At 28.8% G+C, this 26295-nt stretch overlaps 1 protein-coding gene across 1 annotated transcript in view; it reads left to right on the forward strand.

Moving 5' to 3' along the window:
* Nucleotides 1-13088, forward strand: part of LOC113363271 (integrin beta-PS-like) — a 50772-nt gene extending 37684 nt beyond the window's left edge. The window contains 4 exon segments of the mRNA XM_026605761.1: nt 11168-11519; nt 12008-12329; nt 12538-12683; nt 12922-13088. Coding sequence (XP_026461546.1) covers nt 11168-11519; nt 12008-12329; nt 12538-12683; nt 12922-13067 — 966 coding nt within the window. The 3' untranslated portion in view covers nt 13068-13088.
* Nucleotides 13089-26295: the final 13207 nt, after the last annotated feature.

The following is a 26295-nucleotide window of genomic DNA, read 5'->3' on the forward strand; positions in this document are numbered from 1 at the left end:
AAAATACTATAAATACTACAATGCGAAGAGTTATATGGTTTTTGATAAAATATATTTTATCTCTTCGCATTGTAGTATGTATATAGTATTTTTTCAACCTCTAATTCAAAATCAGTAACTATTATTCTTTTTAAAAGCATCTATTAATTCTTTAGTATATGTGAGATTTAAAACTTTAGCCAGAATTAAAAATAAAATCTGAATTATTTTTGATATACACAAAAAAATATTTTTAAAAAAAAATTTTGTTCAAATAAGTAGAAAGTTCTTTGAATCATTCAAATCGGACGCTTAGTTCTGTCAAAAACCGCCAGTTTTTGCACATTTAGCTGGGTATCTCCGAAACGGCTGGACCTGCTTTTGCCAAAAGCTATTTACCACTTCTCCCCGTCATTACAAATTGAATGTTTTTTAGATCATTCAAATTGGATGCCCCGTTCTCTCAAAAACTCGATTTCTATTTTCTGCACTCTTTGTTCCGTAACTCCGAAATTACTATTTAAAATTACTATAACTTACCCAACGCAAAGTTAAAAATTATATCTAAATAATTTAAAATAAATTGCTTATTAAAAAGTAAAATTTTGTCTATTAAAAAGGCGCCTGAACGGATAGGGCCTAGGGCGGCAGAAAGCTTAATCCGCCACTGGATTTGAATGATTCAAAAAACTTTCTTCTTGTTTTGACAAAACAATTGTTTTTGGGATTTCTTTTATGTATCAAAAATAATTCAGATTTTAATTTTAATTCTGGCTAAAGTTCTAAAACTCACTTATGTACTTTAAATAAATAATTTTACCTTTGTAATTCAGTTTATATAATTTTTATATGGAAAATGATACAGTATTTATATTAATCTATATGAAAACATTCAATATTGTTAGAAGATTTTGTTACGATACCATACACAACTAGTTTTATCTCCGATGATGTCATGTAGGCGATACGCTTTTTCCAATATGATTTTTTCATAATGTTATAAATATATTTTTGAATTATATAAGTATATATAATCTTATTTCCCGTAGGGTAAGTTATAGTAATCGCAAAAAAATCGAAAATGAAAATTTGTATATATCTTTACGTTTCAGAGGTTTCTGAATATTTTGGCATACCTTAGAAAAAATGGATGTATGTGTGTGTATGTGTGCGTGTGCGTGTGTGCATGTATGTGTGTATGTGTGTGCGTGTGTGTATGTGTGCGCGGATACAAATTTTCGTCGACGATTTCGGGAACACGGATGAAGCGATTTGAGTAATTCAAAAAACATTCGATTCGTATTGATAAGGAGACGTGCTGATTAGTTTTTGGCGAAGGCAGGTCTAGTCGTTTCGAAGATATAGGGCAAACAGTGCCAAAAACGGTAACTCAGTTTTTAAGAGAGCGGAGCGTCCGATTCGGATAATTCAAAAAACATTTTACTTGTATCAACAAGAAAAGGCAGGTCTAGCGGTTTCGGATCTCTAGTGAAAAAAGTAAAAAAAATGCCATCTGGCATCAAATTATCGGATATTTTATAGAGATTTTAACAATAAGTATAAATTTTGTTTACATTTCTATGGGTTCCGTACCAATGCTTATCCGTTAGACGGAGGCGCGGCGCTTACGCGCTTCGATATTTCGTCTCTATCCAGTTAAAGCAGTACTATTGCTTTGAAAAAAAGTTCAGAATTTCCAAAATATTTCAAAATACACTTTTCTTCAAAAAGTCTTTTTTTCAAAAAAAAAAAAGTAAATTTTTGTCAAAAATTTATAGTTTCTCAAAAATCTAATTTTTCAGAGTAATTTTTTTTCAAAAATGTTAATCTTCAGAAAAAATAATTTTTGGTACGGGAAGTTCCAGCAACTTGCCTTAAGGCACGATGCCATGCGCCCCACTAGTATAAATTTTAATATTAAATTAAATTAAAGTTTAATATTCTTCATTTATCTATGTATATAAGATGTTTTACCCCAGCATCCCGTATAGTCCTCGGTTATATCAATTTCTCAGCGACTCACGAGAGTGCACTCTTGTTTGTATGTCGTGCATGTCAGTGGATGTGTTTTGTGTGCTGGTGTTATGTGTTCAAATAAATTAAATTTAGTATGTTAAAAAACTGAAAAAAGTGTTTAATTATAATGTTCAATTGAAGTTTAGTTATTAGTTTATTATGTAAGTCAATTTTAATAGCCGGTCTAATATTTAAAACATTGTATACATCGCCTAAAAGTACCATTTGTGTAGTGTGGGTGTCTGCTTTATCCTGTGGGTTATTTTAGTTATATTTATTTTAGAGGGGTTTGAACACTTACACAAAGATAGTTAGAGATAAGGTTTATTAATTAGTTTAAAAGTTATTTAGGCTTGGTTTAAGTATTCTTAAGAGCATCAGGTATCTCTACTTTTACACCCAAACGCCCACAGCCTTGATAATAGTGACTATTTTAAACTGTGGTTTCATTGAGAACACATTTACTAACATAAGATTTTCTCTGTATTGCACGTTAATCATGCAGATGAGTAATATTTCTTATAGCTCTCCTTTTGGTACATGATGTTATAGATTTCTGATTTATTTTAATAAACATAATAATTTAATGATGTAGGTAGAGTATGGTATGCACATCTACTCTTGTTGATGATATGTAAAACTTATATATTAATGCTATTTTAAAGACTCGATACATCAATTATATTTTACTCTTTTTCCAATATAATTCAGGTATATGATGCATTTTGTTCAATATCCCTACCATCATTCTTATTAAATTTAGAGTAACTGTGTTATATCAATTATCATTTATTTTTATATGCAGAGTTCACGGAGAGTTCTTTGATAAATTTGCTCTTATATACTATACAATATATTTTACTAATAATTTTTTGTGAGTCTGCTTGTAAATGCCATTTTGCATTGTATTTTATAAGTTTATTGCAGATTGAGTCGAACAACAGTTGATCTTAATTGTATCATTTTATTTACTCTTTTCTACCAATTCACAGTATATTAAATTCTCTAACTACTTGATGCTCATCTTAATTGTATCATTTCTAAAAATCATTTTATTTACTCTTTTCTAACAATATTTTTCATAATATATTAAATTTCCTTAACTACTTGATGCTCATCTTAATTGTATCATTTCTGAAAATCATTTTATTTACTCTTTTCTAACAGTATTTTTCATGATATATTAAGTTCGCTAACTACTTGGTGCTCATATTAATTGTATCATTTTTGAAAATCATTTTATTAACTCTTTTCTAGCAATATTTTGCATAATATTATAAATTCTCTAACTACTCGATACTCACCTTAATTGTATCATTTTTGAAAATCATTTTATTTACTCTTTTCTAACAAATTTTTTTATAATACATTAAATTTTCTAACTACTTGATGCTCATCTTAATTGCATCATTACTGAAAACCATTTTATTTACTCTTTTCTAACAGTATTTTTCATAACGCATTAAATTCTCTAACTACTCGATGCTCATCTTAATTGTATCATTTCTGAAAACCATTTTATTTACTCTTTTCTAACAATATTTTTTATAATATATTAAATTCTCTAACTACTCGATGCTCATCTTAATTGTATCATTTCTGAAAATTATTTTATTTACTCTTTTCTAACAATATTTTTCATAATATATTAAATCTAACAACTTATGGCTGGCTTGCGATCAGTCTCAATTGCATTATTTTATCAACATTAATGTGCACTATATATTAAATACCTAAATTACTTTATACACTCCGGTTAACTCAGTCTTAATTTATCTATTTCAGAATACTATTGTATTGTACTAATTTACTACAGTATTATTTTAATTTTCTAACATATTTTATTCTAGTGTTTAATTTATAATATGTTTCTTCAAAAACACTCTATTCAATTACTATATAATTATTTACCCTTTTCAATTCATCTCTTGCATTTTATAAAGATTCAAAAATTCAGATCAATCGCTGGAATTTTATGATATAGTACATTACTTTATTAATCTTCTGACCAACAATATCTATTTGCCAGTAACCAATTTTTGTACACTTATTTTAAAGTTTAATTATATTCATTTATGCTTTCACTTTATGATTATAATTTTTTTTATTACAGAATCATGTTTTCTCAAAGAATATGGAGCCTATTGGCTCTATTTTTATTTATATTAAATGAATCGAATGCCCAAGTAGCAGAAAAACTGACAGCACAAAATCCTTGCATCGCAAAGACAACCTGTAGTGAATGCATACAAACCAAAAGCTGCGCCTGGTGTTATCAACAGGTAAATAGAATTATCTAAATAATCATTATTTACACAAGAATGACATCATGATGACTAGAATGTTGTGTTTGCTATAGAAGTTAAATTTTAATTTGCTATAAAATATATTTATTATTAAGAATGTTTTCATTAACAATTATAGGATTTTGGAGACCGTGCAAGGTGTTTCCAACCTAGTCTAACTTCTTCATCTTCAATATGTGATGAACGATTCACTTGGAACCCTGACAATGAGCAAAGAATGATTTTACAAGAAGCTCTGTCCAAAGCACACACTCATTTAGGTACTGGAGCATCAATAGGTTCCGGTTCCATTTCTGGCAGCTCCATTGGTTCTTCTTCTACGTCGTCTTCCTCATCTAGTTCTTCCTCAAGTTCTTCTTCATGGTCTGGCAGCGGAATAGGTGTTAGTTCAACTCAAGGACAAAAGGAAATTGTTCAAATCAGCCCACAAAAAGTAGGGCTTAAATTAAGAATTAATGAAGTTCATAAACTAAATGTTTATTATGCACAAGCTGAAGATTATCCAGTAGATTTATATTATTTGATGGACTTGTCTAAATCTATGGAAGATGATAAAGAGAGATTGTCAGCATTGGGAGATTTACTCTCAGAAGCCATGAGAAATATTACTTCAAATTTCCGGTTGGGTTTTGGATCTTTTGTGGATAAAGTTGTAATGCCGTATGTGTCAACAGTGCCAAAAAAGTAAGTAAACATTTAAATATTTTTAAATTCAGTATTTAAAAGCATATTCTATATAATTCGAATTATCAAAATGGTATCGATTACAAATCATACTGTGGAGCACTTATTGATTTATTGTCAGTATGGTAGATTGATCATAATTCAATTATTATTTTTTTATTAAGAAGAATATTATTTTTGCTCGATTTAGAAGTAAAAATAATATTTCTATATTAAATAATAATTAATATTATGAATATGTTGTTTTCAATAGTTTTTATAGCATAGGTTCCATTCAGTAAATTAATAGAAACTTATGAAATTAAAACATGCACTCTTTGTGTGCTAATCTATAATCAAGGTGATAGATTCACTTCGTTGCATTTAAATGGCTTTTACTTTAAATTTAGCCACATATGTTTTGTAGAACCCTGTACTTAAATTATAAAAAATATTTATTATTTAGACTAGCACATATTCCAAAAATAATTGCGCCGAGTTGCGATGTTTAAAAACCATCCGACTTTTGAAATGTTTATTATTTGCGCGTGTTTATTTTATTATAAACAGTACTGTATGCACTGTTGAGATTATTATTCGTGGAATTATGCGTCATTGTTGTGTGACATTGTTATCCCATTTTTTAATTCAAATTTATATGAAGATTGACTCACCTTTTTAAGAAGATATCTTTGTTTTATTGCGGGTTTTATGAATTCTTCAAAAATATATTGGAAACATGATTATGAATTAAGAAAATTAACAGGGATTTAGTTAATAATTGTTGCTTATTGTAATAATCGCGCCGGTTCAGTAATTATCTTTTAAAATGCATAGTTTTGTAGAGGCATTAATTTTGGATAAAATTCAATCTAAATTTGAAAGATCAAGTTAGATTTTGATACTTAAACGAGGTGCGTTTTTGATTCACTTTGTGCCATACATTTTTACAGTTATTTTATATGAAATTACGCTTCAAAAGTTTTGGGTTGTTAATAAGTTAATGAATATATTATATTACCCATTATTCACTAAGAAATCAAAATTTTGTTAAACTAAGCTTTGCTCGGGCGTCCATTGGAATCAAAATTGTTTTTTGCACTGTTTGTTTGATTTCATATTAACTTTGAGCGCAGAAACAATTATTCACAAACACTATATAATATATCTTTAATTAAATAAGTACATAAATAAAACTTCAGTATTTATCTGACCTTAAGGCCTAGTTTTGTTTCTGATACATTCTATATCTAGTTTTTCCAGTACAGTCATAATTATCAATTATCAATTATAAGCAATGTCCATAGTTTTGTATAAAGTAAAATTTTTCTTAATTGAATGTCTACTGTTTATGAATTTCTGGAGAAGTTCTGGGAAAGTTACAGGAATAAATTTACGATCATAGAGATAATATTTCAGATTAAAAGCTCCGTGTGATAACTGCGAAGCGCCTTACGGTTACCGGAATCACATGCCTCTGAGTATGGATACACAACTTTTTTCTGTAAGTCCTTCTCAAAAACTATCCCTTATGTAGAGTGGTGACATTTGAGGGGAAAGCCACACCCATTTTGCATCTTTATATACATATGTTGCAATGTATTATGTATCGTACCGTATCTTATCATCACATATTTGCATGTCTTAAGATAGTTTTTTTTTATTTGTTTATTGTTTTGTGCATATAAAACGTAGGTGACAAGATTATTGTTATTTGAATGGACGCTGAAGTATTTGCTATGTTGTATCTATAATTGTTTGGTATATTGATATTACTGAAACACTTTTGGATATGAAGATATTGGGCGTCTAATTGAGTGAAAGTATCCAAAATTAGCTCTTAAGAATAAACAACCAGACGTTTCCGGCCACTTGGTATTTATATGTACAATTGGTGTAGATTTCTGAAATTAATTTAATTGTATTTTTTGGAACTTGTAACATAATCAATTTGGGTACTACTTCAAAATGTACAGGACACTCGGTAAATATCACTTCACTCAATAAGTCCGTAGGATAACAATAAGAAAAACTCATTTTTTTTGGCAAAAATCTCCTTTTTTTAATATAGTTTTCTTCGAAGACGATATACCAATTATAGCGAACTTCGAACTTTTCGAAACCATTTTTGTAGTACTATTTGTACTTAGCCACAAAATTCGGCCATCATCTCATTATTTGGCAAAAATTTCTTTAGAGAGAGCATTCTTTTGAGGTCTGAGAACAGTATATGGTCGTTGGGGAACAGATTTAGAGAATATAGTGAGTGGAGAAGCGATTCAGAGCCTAATTCATGTTTTTTGGCCTGATGGAGCAACATGGTTTTCTTTTTCAAATCGGGCCGTTTTTCCGATTCTGATCTTCAAATCTTCCAATAACGTTAAACAATAGACACTGTTGATGGTCTGGCCTTTTTCAAGTTAGTGGATGAATATCATTTCTCATTCACATTCACATTTTGTATTCCAAAATACTGACACCATAACCTTATCAATCCACTCGGCTGGCTGTCTATTCGACTCCGGAGTGTAGTGTTGGAGCCAGGTCATATCGATGGTGACATATTGATGCAAAAACTCAGTTTGATTTCGATTAAACAGCTCCAAATACTCTTACAAATCATCAACTCGTTATGCTTTTGGTCAATTGTGCGTGGCAGCTATTTAGCACAGAAGTTTTTCCTATTCAAATATTTGTGAACGATATGTCCATCACGTACTATTGATATCTGTAGGGTGTCAGCTATCTCAGGGAATTTAACTTTTCGGTTTTCCAATACATTTTGGTGGACTTTTTTATATTTTCCGGTGTAACCATCTCAATTGGCCGCCCAGAGTGTTCAGCATTGCCAGTGTCTGTATTTTTACCGATCAAAAATCAATGATAAATCAACCCACGAAATTGCTTTGAATTCATGGTTTCAAAAAACTCGAAAATTGCGTCACTTGAACCTTTGCAACTTGTAAACTAATCGTTCGATTGTCCTGAAATTTTGATATATATCTTTTTAAAAATGTTGCTTCCTAAAAATCATATGGATGATTACATGGCTACATCATTTATGTGTTATCCTACGGACTTATTGAGTGGAGTTATATAATACAAGCAAGGAGAGATTGCAAGACCGACCAAAACAAACAAGATACTGAAAAAGAGCGTATTTATATTTATTGTATCTCTTTACAGCAAAAGAAATAATAAGGAGTCAGTCAAGTCGAAAACATTTGTTTATCCCAGGCAGAATAATGGCATGGATTACTTACATTGTCTCCATGTTAATAAATTTCAGTTGTAAATTTGAGAGCCTTGCGAAGCAGTAAACCTATTGCACTAACTTCAAAATTAAATAGAAATATTAACAAATAAAAACTTGTTCTTAAGAAGTTATACAATTGTAATAATTCTTTATTACTATAAATTGAAATGTTATTTTTCCCAAATTAGTAACAATATTTATATATTTAGCCTTATAGAGCCTTGCCCTCACTGTGCAGCCCCATATGGTTTTCGCAACGTAATGCAATTGAGTCAAGATACGTACCGGTTCGCCGTAAGTTAAAAATGAGATGCCACTCACAAAAAAGCAGTATTAATTAAACTTCGAAACTTTTCTTATATTACTTTTGGAATGCATTTTAAGATGATTAAAAAATAGTTTATTTTTGACTGTTTAATTAGTTACCTTGCACATATGCAACGATCCCAGTTGTTCTAGTTTTATCGCGGTCAGAAATAATCCAAAATAGCCTACGGAACAATTATGGAATTCAGGTCGAAAATGTTGTATGAGATTGTTTTAACTGCTTTTCCATTTAAATTACCTGAAATGTTAGATAATTTTGTCCGGGATACAATCAATTTTATTCTTCTTTAATTATATAATTAAATAAATTTAACATGTATATTGAGTTTGTTTTAGTAGTCAATTTATTCATTTTAATTTATTATCTAAAACGCTTTTGATGTTGTTTATCTTATCATATGAATTTTTAACTTATTTTTAATTATTGCGGCCTAATTATTATTAATTATTAAAATGCATATTCAATAAGTAAATGAATGGTTTCATTGAACTAACAGTGGCACATTAAGCCTGACCTAATAACGTTAATACAATTTTCGCACATTTCTATTTGCTAAATAACGCATTAAAACCGTTAGTTTGCCCTTTTGCTCTTTTAATAATCTCCATACTTTTTTAAAACCCTTTAAATTAATTTTTATAAATAATCCTAGTAAAAATATTAAGCTTCTTTGTACATATTGGGCATATAATCAGGTGACAAATAAATAAAGCAGAATCAATTTTTCTATGAAAATGCCTCAATAATAACAATATTATTAAGTGTTGTTTTTTGTTGATTTTCCATCTGTTTTTGCATCAGTGCACGTTCTGTTGATTTGATTTGTACTTCTCTGAAACCAATAAACAAAGAAGCCCGATAAATCTCCATCTACTAGTTTTATAAAACTATTTATTAATAAGCGATTTCTAATATAGTACCCTAATTAATATGTAATTTCATCACATTTATTTTCAGGTGTATCACAAATATTAGCTTTGAATATTATAAATGGTATTACTGCATAGTCTTATTCGATCTGCATGCTCTAGCAGAATAATAAAATTGTAATTTTAGATTGTATATTAATTCCATGCTAATTATGTTATCAAATACTTAGGTTTTATAGCATTATGTGCATAGAATTTATGTATGTAATAAATAATTTCAATAACACAAACATATTACTATTTAAGCATGCTTTAATAATTAAGTTCTTACTAATTAGTCAGTTAACAAAATCTTGTGATTTAATAAGAGCTTTTAGGTGTAGATTATCATTTTGATCAATGATTAACAATTCGTTTTGACTATTGTTCTAACTCTTCAAAGTATCAGATTACTAACAAAACCTGTATATAATTAAACATTGCATTTGCACTTGCACATAAAATTATCACATTGATTCTATAAACGTAGAAATGAAATTAAAATTATATAGAGATTTTGCATGATGGTTGTATAAATTTTTAAAGTTAAATAAATAGAAATATTATTTTAACTTATTTGAGTCAGCAATGAAACGTCATGAATTAAGATGTAAAATAGAAAATTCAATAATTTTTCATATGATTGAAAATTTGAAAATTTCATATGATTTCAATTGACTTCTCAATGTGCATTCAAACATAATTAATTCTGTTATGTAGAAGATGGGCGTTTTTCTAATCATCTTTTATTATTGATTGATATTTTATCAAATACAGAATTTATGTTAAAATATTAACAGTATTCAAATTTTACTATTATATATTAGTAACTATTATTTTTTTCAATGTATATCTTTTTCGAAAATCCTTTCGCCTATCTTCTGCAGTGCAGGTTTATGTTGTCTAATATAATTATTTCAATATCATATTGCCAAACAGGGCGAAGTACGAAACGCTTCGGTTTCTGGTAACCTGGATGCACCAGAAGGCGGTTTTGATGCCATCATGCAGGCGGTGGTTTGCCGTGAACGTATAGGTTGGCGCGAGAAAGCCAGGAGATTGCTGGTTTTCTCCACAGATGCTGGATTTCACTATGCTGGTGATGGAAAAGTAAATCCTAAATATATTTAGCTTATTAGTAATTTTTTTCAAATCATTAATAAATATATATTTTCTAGCTTGGTGGTATAATTACACCAAACGATGGCGAATGCCATATGGATGCCAACGGCATGTACTCATATTCTAGTCTTCAAGATTATCCCAGTATCTCACAAGTGAATCAAAAAGTCAAACAAAATGCTATAAACGTAATTTTTGCTGTAACTGAAAGTCAAGTTAATGTTTACAAAAAATTGAGCAGTCACATTGAAGGATCCTCAACTGGTGAACTTTCGAATGATTCTTCTAATGTTGTTGATTTAGTTAAAGACCAATATAGCAAAATTTCATCTTCTGTGGAAATGAAGGATAATGCGACAAGTGCAGTCAAAATCAAATATCATTCTCATTGTTTATCACCTGGAGCTGGGTTAGGACAGGAGACCAACAAATGTGATGGTTTAAAGGTAAATGATATTGATTTTACTGAAACATGTATACTCACATTGTAATTTTCTTTGATTTATATTTGTATCTCAAATGATTGATTTGATATGAAATAATATGCATATTGAATTTAATTACTGTAAAAATTTATATTTTTTTTTAGGTAGGAGATGTGGTCAAATTTACTACAGAGATTGTAGTAACTGAATGTCCAGCTAATATCAGCGAATGGCGTCAGACTATTCAAATCTACCCAGTCGGAATCAATGAAAGTCTGATCATTGATTTGGAAATGCTATGTGATTGTCCATGCGAGCACCCAGGTGGTGAGGCTTATGAACCTTTCAGTGCAAAATGTGGCGGCGCGGGTACTTACATGTGCGGAATTTGCGACTGCGATCCTGCACACTTTGGAAGACATTGCGAATGTTCTGCTACAGATGTAACATCACACTTAGACTTAGCGATGGGATGTAGAAGGGATAATACCACCACGGTTGATTGCTCAGGAAAAGGTAAAATTAAACAACTTTTTGAAATTGATTTTATACAACATTATACTTTAGGGACTGATTTGCTGCATAACAGAAAAATGTTATGGCAAGGCCATGTTATGAAGAACTTTTCATACTAATATTGACAAAAGCAATGCAGTCAGGCGTATTTCTCAAGTTGTCATATAGAAAACTTAACCTAGAAACCGCACAAATGCCAAAAAAAAACGATCTTAGATAACAGTGCATTTCTGATACAGCTCTATAACATACGAGTGACGTTGCAGTTTATGTGTAAAACGCCTGAATGCACAGCAAATACATGACATTTTGACAGTATTCAGTATGATTCACTAGCATAATGTGTAGAAGTCGGAGCGTAACATGGCCTTCCATAACATTTTTCTGCTATGCGGCAGAATTGGTCCTTAAATGTAGACAAGACTTATAAAACAAACAACTTAAACTAGGAAGAATATTATTTTAACGCTATGTTTTTATTTCTCTAGGAACTTGTGTATGCGGTGTTTGTGAATGCGAACAGCGTGCCAATATCGAAGAACAAATCTCCGGCAAATATTGCGAATGCGATAACTTCTCCTGCGACCGTCATAATGGTATTTTATGCTCTGGTCCAGAACATGGTGTTTGTGTCTGCGGTCAGTGCGACTGTCTGCCCGGCTGGACCGGCCCTGCTTGCGATTGTAGAGACACCAATGCTACATGTATCGCTCCAGGATCGACAGGCGAAGAAATGTGCTCTGGACACGGAGTTTGTGAATGCGGAGTTTGCAAGTGTGATGTTGCTGAGGATGGCAGATATTCAGGAAGGTAAGTTAGGGCTACAGTACTGGTAAAAAGATTATTTTGAAAAACAAGTTTCAAAGGTGAATTACTTTTTACTTCAGCGTTTTTAATTGCCCTTAAATTCTAACTCTCTCTTAGCTACGCTGTATGTTTATCCCATGTTGTTTAACATATTTAATAATGTTGAATATATGATATCTATTTGGTAATCTCTATATTGTATAATTTTTAGATACTGCGAGAAGTGTCCTACTTGCCCAGGCCGTTGTCAGGAGTTCAAAGAATGTGTTATGTGTCAAATGTATAAAACTGGACCCCTCACAGAAGAGGAATGTGGAAATTGTACATTCGTACCAATCGGTCAAGATGTAGTTGAAGGTGAAGAAATCTACTAGCTTTTTAATAATGAATACTTAGTAAAAACATTTCATAGTTTGACTCAAAACGATTTATATTGTGCTAAAATAAATCTAATAAGCATAATAATATTCATGCAAGAATAATTTGCTATTCATTAAACAAAAACGTGATATCTATTCTTTTAAATTCAATAATTTATCAATAACTACTTTATAAATGTATTCCTTTTTATTGATAATCTTTCTTTCAATTGCAGCTGATGAAGATAAAGATGAGCATTTATGTTCATACTACGACGAAGACGATTGCCGATTTACATACGTTTATTCGAACGAAGAAGACAAAGTAGTTGTACGAGCTCAAAATGAAAGAGAGTGCCCTCCAAAGGTATGTTTGTTATAGTTCTTTACTCTCTAAATTTATATATATATATATATATATATATATATATATATATACATATATATATATATACACACATATATATATATATATATATATTATATATACACACACATATATATATATATATATATATATATATATATAATGTTGAGATATATAAGTAGGTTCTTTAAGGACAATACATCGAACAAAGAAAAAACAAAGATTTATAAAAAAATCTTTAATTCCAAACATTTCAACATACAATTTGATGTTATTATTAGTGGGTCTAAAAGGTAAACAATTGTAAAAAATTATATAAACTAGGTAACTATAGAAATTATAATTTTGTATAGAAGCTATAAATAGAAGATAAAAACTAAGAAATAACAAAATAACACTTATTAAATTAAAGAGAGAAACTAGATAATAAAATGGAAATTTCATTTTACTTTATAGCTCCACTGAGGATAACATCAAGTTGTATGTCGAAACATTTTTCTCTATTATTTTTCTTTGTTTGATGTATCGCCCTTAAAAAACTTACTCATATACGAGGTCTGTTCAAAAAGTTTTCGCAATTTTCGTTTTTTCAAAAAAATATTTATTTATTCGTCTACATTAATGTGGTCCCCTTCAAAGTAGTCCCCCCCAGATATAATACACTTATGCCAGCGTTTTTTTTCCAATTTTCGAAGCACCCTTGATATTCACTTTTGATATGTCCTTGAGCACTCTCAGCGATTTTCTTCAATCGAGGAAAACCGCCGTCCTTTCATGGGTCTCTTCAACTTTGGGAATAGGAAAAAGTCACACGGAGCCATATCTGGTGAATTTTTGCACTTTGCAACACTTTTTTTCATTTTTTACGCAAAATTTAATACAAATTCTTTGACTTTTTAATTCTTCCATTGTAAAAATCGCCGAGCTCAGAAAAACACGTCGAACCTTAGCGACTACCACAGACAAAGTAAACAGTGAATATAGCTGAAAATTTCATCATACTTTAGGGGCATGTATACCAACACAATAAAAAAAAAATTTTGACAATCAGACACTCCAGACCCGCGAAATTTAATTATTAGTAATTCCGGGTACTTTTTGAACAGACCATGTATATATTGAATATATGTATATATATATATAATATATATATATATATATATATATATATATATATATGTCTCAACATCGAACAAAAAAATCTAAACTATATAACAGTATCATTATGTTATTGGTTTTTCATATCAAATTTGAGAAATTACTTCATATAAATTGACTTTCTTATTTTTTATTTTGTTAAATTAATTCCTTTGTACTAATTTATTTAATAAGAGGTATTCTAAATAAAATAACGGTAAAATGAAATTTATATAGAAAAGAGTATCATCAAAATTTCAATTCAACATTATCTTGCATAAAAAAGTTTGCTATATTAATGGCATATAACTTTTCTAATCAAAACTAATATAAATTAGTACATATTTTTAAAATTTACTAACTATTCGAGAAGTTTATCTTATGATGTCAAATTTCCGTTTCTGAAGTTCTTTTGAAAAGATCAATTTATTACGAGTTTAAACACATAAAAAATGTACTAAAATATTCCACAAACGCAAATTATGGTGTATATTCGCCTGGTTTATCGACTTGGAACGACGTATTCGCGTGCTTCTATGCGATTTCTACTTTGTACAGTCATGCAGACTTATGAATTATATTATAGTAATCGTATCGACGTTTTTATATTTAAGTCACTTCTTTTGGCTAATAGAAAATAGAATAAGTATGTAGGTTCCAAGTTTAATTTAAACTCAACCAAACTATTCATCTAAGATGCTAATGAAACTTTATTTTTATTACTCTGATACTGTCTATTAACTTTAGTTTATAAATAGTTTTACGAATCATATGCTCTTGCACGTGTTTGTCCTCGAACTGCAACTGTAAAATGCAACCATCTACTTATCCAATAAACTGAAAATGAATAGTAAAGACATATTTAATAATTTAGACAGCTAATTTATCTGGATATTTATGATAAATCAACCTTTATTATAATTTTCCGATAATTTATTAGTAGATTTAATTGTGGATCGTTCTAAATTTATTCCAAACACCAAAACAAAGTACTTAGGCAAAATTATTGCGCAGAATATGTTTTAATTCGCATCACTTCAAACGGCCTTCGAAATCATCGTTAGCGAAATAATATATATTTACAATACTTCGTAAAAAAGTTGGACGACCTGAACGATTATAAAAGACGAATGAAGATCATAACGATTCAGATAATATTTTTTATCTCTTTGAGGATATATGGTTTTTTATCTTAGTTGGGGAGCATATTATTCTGTCATTATAGCAGGTATATCTAGCAACAAAAAACTATTGGCTTGTATTTTCTGTTTTATATTTCTTAATGAGTTGGATGGATGATGATATAGAAGTGCTTAGTTTGAATTATCATTTATAATATTGGAATTTTAAAGATCATTAATCTCAATTAATGCTATTTAATTGTCGCTATTAGTGTAACTGATTAGATAGTATAATTGTCTGACTGCGATGAGTTATTGTTTGATAACATTATTTAATGTTTATAATAATTTAATAACATATTGATAATAACTCACATTTCAACATTTATCACTTGGAAGTTGTTTACAGTGTTGGTGTTCTGAGGATATTATTGGAGTATTATATATATATATATATATATATATATATATACGAGGTCTGTTCAAAAAGTACCCGGAATTTTCGTTTTTTCAAAAAAATATTTATTTATTCGTCTACATTAATGTGGTCCCCTTCAAAGTAGTCCCCCCCAGATATAATACACTTATGCCAGCGTTTTTTCCAATTTTCGAAGCACCCTTGATATTCACTTTTTGATATGTCCTTGAGCACTCTCAGCGATTTTCTTCAATCGAGGAAAACCGCCGTCCTTTCATGGGTCTCTTCAACTTTGGGAATAGGAAAAAGTCACACGGAGCCATATCTGGTGAATATGGAGGTTGGGGCATGACTACGGTATTGTTTTTGGCCAAAAAATTACGAACAAGCAACGACGAGTGAGCAGGTGCGTTATCGTGGTGCAACAGCCATGAATTGTTAATGAATTGATATGCCAACTTCATCAGCAACTTCTCTAATTGTGATTCGGCGATCATTCATAACCATTTTTTCCACTTCTTTCACATTTTTATCGTTTGTTGACGTGCTGGGTCGACCGGAGCGTTCGTCATCTTCAACGTCTTCGCGGCCATCTTGGAAACGCTTATACCACTCGTAAACACTTGTTTTTTTCATAGCAGACTCACCATAGGCTTTTTGTAACATTTCACACACTTTGTTACACTTTATTTCATTTTTTACGCAAAATTTAATACAAATTCTTTGACTTTTCAATTCTTCCATTGTAAAAATCGCCGAGCTCAGAAAAACACGTCGAACTTAGCGACTACCACAGACAAAGTAAACAGTGAATATAGCTGAAAATTTCATCATACTTTAGGGGCATGTATACCAACACAATAAAAAAAAAATTTTGACAATCAGACACTCCAGACCCGCGAAATTTAAAAATTCCGGGTACTTTTTGAACACACCTCGTATATATATATATATATATATATATTTATTATAAACTCTTGTTATATAGAAACTTATAACTGCACTGCATTTTGCTGCTTGTTAACGTTTAGGGTTTTGGTTATTTATTTATAAATTAAACGAAGATTATTTTTACATAATTGACTCCTTGCATATTTATTCCTATCTCCCAGATTTTATTTCCTACATTTTTTTTGTGGATCAAGTATCTTTGCCCTTTTCTGCATACCTTTCCAATTATCTAAACATTTCGAATCATTCAGCAAGAATCAAGATTTTTCTTGATATTCAAAATTTAGGAATACACAATTTGATTAATCTTCCCATAAGATGGATTGTCTCTTATCCAAGTAATTTCTAACAAACGCCAAATATCATGTCGAATTAGATTTTTTTTAAAACGAAAAGCCCAGCATGTTTATGTACTGTACGACTCGTATATAATACTTATTTTGTTATTGAAAGTATTAACATTAAAAAACTGCATTATAATTTCACATTAATATAGAAATAGCTTTTTCGTAGAACTTGTATTTGAATATTTAAATTTTGTGTTTACTAGAATTTATATAAAATGAAGTCATACTAGAATTTATATAAAATGCCAATTTCTGATATTCAAAACCAAGGTTGATTCACCCAGAAATATTTAGTTTATCATTTCAAGGTTTCTTGGTTACAGTTCCTGCTTCAGCAGATAAGATTTGTATCGAAAGCGAATTCTCGTGTTGAATTTGTTCATGAAATTAGATATGCTAAATGTCATATGACACACATAACTTGTTTTACATGAATACAGTAGGGGCATTAAATCATATTTTATAATAAATGATATAAATATGAAAGTGAAATGATAAATTAGATATATAATTTGTAGTGATAATCTGATATCACACTGCTAAGCGCTATTTCCACCAAGAATTACTATTTATCGATTTTTGATGAAGTGTATAATTAAAAAAATACTGCTTTATGCATTTTCTTTATTTTTATTTAGGGTTTTGCTTTGAAGAAACAATACCATTGGCAATATATTTCCAAACTCAGTAAAGATTTAAGAAATTCTTAGTATATTTTTAATCTTGATGGAACGATATTAGAATTAATATTTATACTGTATTATTTTAAATTATTACTCATTAATTGATTATTTCATCTAAAATTTAGATAAAATTTTTAAAATATTTAATATAATAATTGATTAAGAGATAGTCATAGTCATAGCACCAAGAAAGACTATTTATCGATTTTTGATGAAGTGTTCAAAATTTAAAAAAAATACTGCTTTATGCATTTTCTTTATTTTTATTTAGGGTTTTGCTTTAAAGAAACAATATTATTGACAATGTATTTCCAAAGTCAGTAAGATTTAAGAAATTCTTAGTATATTTTTAATCTTGATGGAATGATATTAGAATTAATATTTATACTGTATGATTTTAAATTATTACTCATTAATTGATTATTTCATCTAAAATTTACAATTAGAAAAAAAATTAAAATATCTAGTATAATAATTGAATAAGTCATAGCCTGGTCTTATACTCTTGAGAGCTTTTTATCCACATATATTTTTAATTAATTTGACTTTTTATATAGATTTTTGCATATTTTTTCTTGGCGCAATTTTTAACAATGATTTTATAAATGATTTTTAGCCATTTACAACATGTTTATTTCATTTTCTGTACTTTTTTTTGAACAGCCAACAGAATTATGAGCTGTTGTATTTGACCATTCTCTATTCGATGTGAATTTTTATTTTGATGATTTTGAATTCAATTTCTATTAAATTTTTGATCTTAACAATTTTATATGTATAATCTCAATTGATTATAAGAGGGTCGAGGTGAAAATCGAATCCGGAACCAATTGTTTTCTTATCAAGTTTTTACCAAGGAACCACGGCCAGCTTATACTTATTTTTTATATCGTGTTTTCTATTCAATGTTTTGGGAACATTTTCTATTTACATATTTTCATTAACGATATTATTATTTTTTATATTCTATTCTAATTAATTTCACACATATGCAGTATTATAAATCAATATCTCAATGTACATATTTCAACTTTTGCAATAAATTTTTACACCGGGATACGTTTATCGCCCATTTTAGCGTCAAATATGTTACCATGTTGCATAATCATAACACTAATTAAATATGTAAATGTTTTAGATAACGTTCGCCAGATTGCCGTCGTTTTCTGCAAAATTCAAAATATTTACTTACTTAGTTCATCGTAATACTGTAATAATATGGCCTATTTTTAAGCTTGAAGATATCAATTAGAGATGTATCCGTTATCTAATGTGTGTTTGTTTTTTTTTTTGACTGCCCACACACTTTTCGATTTTTGTGGCGTCAAATGAACGTGATTCATTATGTACAATATATCAACAATATCTCGTGCTTGTAAAGCATTATCAATTCGGTGTATTTAGTTTTGCGTTGTATTCACGTGCAAATTTAACAAATCAACATGAAATTTTTGACTGTTTTATAATCATTTAGAATAAATTTTAAAAAAGTTCGTTTTCAAATTAAGTTTGCTCATACAGTAATCAAAACGAAATTTTAAGAGAAATTGATTGATTAATGTAAACTCTATAACTTTTTATAGATTCTAAAATAATCCAATATCAGGCTTTGAGTCTAAAACTATCTTAAATTATATGAATTATACTAAAAATTAACTAATTTGAAGCCATACACGAACTGATTTAAATTGTTATTTGTATCATCAGTTTAATGAATATCACAGTATGTAGGCTGCAAAATTTTACAGAATTCAAAAAGGCGAAAATAAATATAGAAAATATTAGCATATATAATCTTAATTTTAATTTTCCATTCATATTTTTTCTTAAGTCTATAAATGTATGATAAAAATTTTCGTAATTTTATTTTCAATTTATTAGATATTATAATATTCATTAAACTATTAATCAAATCATTAAACTTGTAATGAATAAAATACTATCATCGTTTTTTCTGATTCGAAAAATTTTCTCTCGTCATTTATATTTTTATATTTTTGAGGGTCTTTGACTGAAAAACGTTCCCGACCGCAAAAAAATCAAATAGAAAACTATAGAATCTAAATATAATTATATGTTTTTGTATTTTTAGAATATTGTTTACTACGAATCAAAATACAATGAAGTTCTCATGAGGCAGCAGAAACTGGTTGAATATTTATTTTGGCATTTATGTTGTTTACTTAAATTCAACATTTTCAATTTATGTTTACTTTATTTAACCTAAATTTAAATTTATTTGAAAACTTATTTTCATACTTTAACCATTGAACACCTTGCGAGCTATAGAGTAATTATAGAAGTATACTATAAATGGGAATATTGCTCTTACTTTTATTAAGTTTTAGAACATGACTTGATCAATTGGAAGTTCTAATTTGGAACACCTACAGTAATAAGGATGATTTTACACGTTTAGATTATATATTTTTAATATCTAAATGGAGTTTGATTTATAAGGGCATTTAAAATTGAAGTAAATGAACTCATTTCTATCACCCACAACTTTTTGGTTTGCATAATTCACATAGAGAAAACGATCTACATTATTCTAAAATTAAAATAGATTTGATTTTTTTCGTTTATGAGGGAATATTTAAATTCGGCACTAATACTTGTCAGACGATCAATTCTGATTTACTAGTTAATATAAATTTATTAATGCGTTGAAGTTTAACAAGTCCGTGACTTATTTCTGTTTGCAATCATTAAGATAAATGCACATGTGCTATATTATTAGCACAGCTTTGTCATCAACGAAAATAGGAAAGTCGGTCTTCCATTAAAACCATTGGGAAATTAAACGATTATTTTGTGTGGAAATGGAAATATATAAAATGGAAATGGAAATATATTGTTTACTTATATGTTATACAACATACGCTTACATTTTTTTACTTATCATCTTGCTTTATAATTATCTTAATACATATTTATAAATGTGTTTGAGGCAATAATTACAAGATTAAGATAACTTTCAAAGTTTTCCTTGCCTGTTATGAATATTTAATTTTTATGGTGATTTAGAATTGAAGGTTTTATTTTCAAACTGCTGATATTTATTAACTTTCCGTAGGGTAAGTTTAAGTAATGGGCCAAAAATCTAAAATGAAAATTTTTGCATTTCTTCACGTTTTGAAGGTTTCTGAACATTTTGGCATACTTCAGAAGAAATAGATGTGTGTGTGTGTAGATGTTTTGTATGTCTGCATTTTTTCGTCCACTTTTTCGGGCGCACGGATCAACCGATTTGGATGGTTCAAAAAACATTTGATTCTTATTGATGAGGACATCTAAAATAAGGAGATGTGCTTAGTTTTCGGCAAAAGCATGTCCTGCCGTTATGGAGATACGGAGCAAAGTGTGCAGAAAATAGGAATCGAGTTTTTGAGAGAACGAAGCATCCAATTTGAATGATCCAAACAACATTCAATTTGTAAAGATTGGGAGAAGAGATGATTAGTTTTTGACAAAGGCAGATCTAGTCATTTCGAACATACAGATTCAAATGTACAAAAAAATGCAGTTTTTGAGAGAACTAAGCATCCGATTTGGATAATTCAAAAAACTTTCTGCTTGTTTTGACAAAATAATTGTTTTTGGAAAAAAAATTGTTTCAATTTTTTTTCTTTTTGCTTTAAATTATTTTTGTTTGCATATCGAAAATAATTCACATTTTTATTTTAATTCTGGCTAAAGTTTTAAAGTTTTACTTTACATACTTTACTTACCTTACTTATATTCTTTAAATAAATAATTTTAACTTTGCAATTTACTATATATAATTCTTATAAATATTCTTATAACAGTATTTTTATCAATCTAATTTATTTGAAAACGTTTAATATTTCTCGAACATTTTGTTACGGTACGGGAAGTTCCAGCAATTTGCCTTAAGGCACGATGCCATACATCACTAGTTTACATTAAATATGACAAATATACCATGAACATAACATGGAGTCCTAGGAACTACTTGTCTTTATAAAAATGTGTGTACGGCACGCACTCTATTTTTTGATCAAGATTTAAATTAACATAAAGGTCAATTACAATAAATCTGTACCATTCATTATGTGTTGCAGTATATCACATTCGATTTTATTATTGTAACACATATATGAGTTACCATATGGTATTGGCTATTGCTTATTGTCATGTCGCTGAACTTATGCAACTTGTCTTTTATCACCCAGTCGCCCACATTAATACAAGAACAATGACGACACGTGCGAAATATACAAAATGTACATATGTATACATAAAGTATTTCATTACCATAAAATTACGATTCTCAATCTTTTCATTGACACAACTCATCTAGTAGAAACATATAGTTTCCTCATAATAATTATCTTTTCTGTCTATCTTCCTGTCTGTCTATCGATAGATTCTATCTTTATGATGAAAAAATGTTTTCAAAATACTTAATTTCTACTAAAGAGGAGAATCTCTGGTTTACTCTTCTGGGATTTTGATGAAATCTCGCATAGTGACAGAGTTTATATTTAAACCGAACACCATAAAATATTAGAGGCCCATGAGAAGTGGTTTAATTATAGAAATTAATTAGAGTTAATAAATTAATCGAGACATATTTGGTTATGAATGCTTATCTATTAGATGTATATTAATTACCTAATGAATATTATTGTTTTTCATATTAAATTTTCGCAAAATATATGCAATATTTCTTTTCGAATTAACTTCTTGTAGGGTAATTTATAGTAATCGCAAAAATTCGAAAATCAAAATTTTTATATATCTTTACGTTTCAACGGTTTCTGAATATTTTGGCATACCTTAGAAAAAATGGATGTATATGTGTGTGTATGTGTGTGTGTGCGGATACAAATTTTCGTTGACGATTTCGGGAACACTGATCAACCGATTTGAAAAATTCAAAAAAACATTCGATTCGTATTGAAAAGGAGACGTGCTGATTAGTTTTCGGCGAAGGCACGTCTAGCCGTTCCGAAGATACGGGGCAAAAAGTACCAGTTTTTAAGAGAACAGAGCGTCCGATTTTAATAATTCAAAAAACATTTTACTTGTATTGACAAGATGAAGAACTGATTAAATTTTTCGGAAGGCAGGTCCAGCGGTTGTGGACTCTCAATAAAAATAAGTTAAAAAAATGTCATTTGGCGGTCAAGAATGTTTATTGGACATATGCACATCAAATTATCATATATTTTATAGAGATTTTAATAATGTCTACACATTTTGAGTATTTTTTTTGGGTTCCATACAAAGGTTTTTAATTACGGTACGGGAAGTTCCAGCAATTTGCCTTAAGGCACGATGCCATGCACCCCACTAGTTAAAAATTATTTTTGCAATAATAAAAATTGTTACGACATATATGATAGAGATAGTACAAATATTACTTGAGATTTGTTTTTTTTTCAAATTTGAAATCGATAGTTGTTTTATTATATTTATTTGTGGTTGTTTATATTTTTTGCAACTTAACAATTTTATAATTATTCTAAATAAAAATATTTATAATAATTCTTTGGAAGTCAACGTGCAAGTTCCAGTCACTATCGGTTTAAGGTTTTATTGAATCTTTATAAAATCAGAAAATAATTGTTGCTTTCCTGAGTACATTTCTTCTTTATACTTATATAAATGAAATTCAATTAATTCTATTAATTTTATTCCTACTATAAAACGACTTTATCAGTAATATTCATTTTTTTGTTTGGATAAATGATTGAAATATGCTCATACTTTTCATTACAATTGGTTCATATTTGAAATTAGACGTCGGTTATATTCAAAGACTTTTGTTTTCACAATTTTCGCAAAAAATTATTATATTATTCTAATAAAATTGCTAATGACGAATTTAATTTTTAAATTATACTTCCAATGAGAAACTGTTTTTTACTTTGTAAGAAAAATATTATTTAAATAATTACAGTCTGCGCGTGTATCGGCAATCTCTGACGCACTTGTACATGAAGCACATACCTTCTTTAATATTTATCCCATTTGACATTTTATAATAAACAAATATATTGTTACTTATATGGAGTTGACAATGTTATTGGACGCTGTTTACTAACTAGTTGGTTTTGTCGGTGATTTTATTCATTTATAGCCATGTCGATGGTAGCAAGGTTAGAATATGATTATGATTGAAAATTTATTATCCTTTTAAGTCATTGAATAAATATTAGTATTAATAAACTTGATATAATTTCGATGATCGCTATTGTAACAATTAAAAGTTCAAGGCAATTTATATCTGATGGCTAGTATCTTTATACATACAGTTTATGTATCAATGTCAGAAAATTACAAAAAAATGATAATCATCCCCAATTGCATGGCATATTTTTAGTAGTAGGATCTATCCTCCTTAAAACAATCTTTAAAAACTTTTCTGTAAACAATCATGAACCATTTTCATTATTCTTATCATTACAATTATCAATATTATTATTATTATATATACTTTTTTATCATTTTTTCTCTCTCTTCAAATAACTATCATGTTGATAGTATGTTCAATGTCAAACATACTTTTTGGTATGTTGTTATTTATTTTATGCTATACAATCAAATCTTATTGCAAAATGTTAATTATAATTTTACCAAACATTGACTCATAGTAGCGTTCGTTTTTTTATTCAGAATATTTTATTGCCGAAATTTGTGTGACGAAAGAAATAGGAAATCTAAATTTGTCCATCAATGATGTTTCGAGATCAAAGAGTTGGTCTAATAGTAGGTAACATACGTAAATGAGTATATCGCCAGTATAAGTCGTGGTCATAAATTAATTTTAGCTCATAATGTGATACAAATACTATTTTGCTCAATTGCACCTATAGTTTATTTATAAAACCATTTTGAATCTGTTTTGAACTCGTATTGCCAACGCGAATTGAAATAATTGAAGATTTCGAAAAATGGGATTCAAAATAATCCACCAATTGCTTTTAGAATATTATTCATTAGAGAGACTTAGTATAAAATAAGCAATAAATATATAAAACATAATTATTTTATGCTAGAAATGATAATTTCTAACTCTTTCTATTTGTTCTATTTATATATTTAATACCTTCCTTTTTAATTAAATAATTAATATTAATATTAATGATATCGTGAATAAATTCAAAGAGATGGAAATTTTTTCCTGAGTGATGGAAACAATGATTCATTGTGGAAAAAAAATATTGATGATAAACTAAATGTGTTACAAATCGATCAGGTTTTTTAAATTTTAATCAAGGAAATTTTCCACTTACTTTTACTTTAATTTGCGCATTTATTTCGTTATTTGATGATGTCAAATACTTCATTTAGAAAAGATAACGACGGTATCTTAATTGTTATCTGTGCTTATTTTGACTTATGTTACAATAAAATAAATTCACGATAAAGCAGAATTGAGCGAGGTAATGACGAACGATTGTTTATTTTAAAAATCTTAAAAGCGTGTATTTTAGTGTGTAAATAACACGTATGGTCACGTATCACTTACTGTTTCAATGGAACAATTGGTAATAAAAACATTACCTAAGGATAATAATTATTCCGTTTATACAGATGGCATGTACTTTTATATACATATACTTTTATGTTTTTTATTTGATTTTATGTTATCGATTTTAGATTTTCAAAATATATTTAATTTCTATTGTTTTTGAACTTCCCAAAGGAGAAGTTTGTTTCGCGATAAAATCCTGTTTGCTAATTTTTTTTTTTTTGACGTTTCAACTCATTCTGAATGGATTGAGACCAAATTTGCAAAAAGACGATTTTTGACTTTCGTTTTTTTCAGAAACGGCTGGAAAATCGATAAGAACTAGCATTTATCACTTTGTGCACCGATCGGCCGAACCGTTTTTTTGAATAAGCAGAAAGTGTAAAAAACTCAGTCCAAATAATAAACTACAATTTTTAATCGATTTAAACATTCAAAAACTGTCGAAGTCGCGTTGATGAGTTTTTGGTAAAATCGGCCAAGAAGTTTCTTCGTAATTAAATGTTGAAAAAAAAATTGTTTTACATTTCCACGAAGTTTTGAATAGCTATAGACTTTGCAGTCGGAAAAGACATACTAAAATATTATAGGCCTACGATAAGCGATTGAATTTAAAAAAAATCATCAATTTCGTTGTGTGCTTGAGTAATTTTAATTAGAATCTGCGCCGAAGAGTATGTACGTTCTGTGGCGTATGGTAGGCAGCTACTGATTACAGTTGATGTCTACACTTAAATGAAAAACATTTTTAATACCTAAAAGGGATAAATAAAATGTATTGAAAAACTTAATCATTTACACAATTGCAGATTTTATAAGCAGTTTGAAAGATATCAATTGGAAATCGAATGATTATTTTTTTAGTGAATGCGAAAATATTATTTTTGCTTTGAAATAATAAGAAGAAATAAGCAGTTAAACTTTTTACCTAAATAACTTAATATAAATTCTTATTGATTTAGTGATTATGGATACGTATCGGGAAGTCATGCAACTTGCCTTAAGGCAAAAAGCTACTTATTAATTATTAATAACTAGGTCTTTAATAAATTCAAATATTTAGTTATTAACTATATAGTCCA

Source organism: Ctenocephalides felis, unplaced genomic scaffold (assembly GCF_003426905.1).
Source record: "Ctenocephalides felis isolate EL2017-DRISC unplaced genomic scaffold, ASM342690v1 CF-g0.4_SCAFFOLD_00845, whole genome shotgun sequence".
Classification (NCBI taxonomy): Eukaryota; Metazoa; Arthropoda; class Insecta; order Siphonaptera; family Pulicidae; genus Ctenocephalides; species Ctenocephalides felis.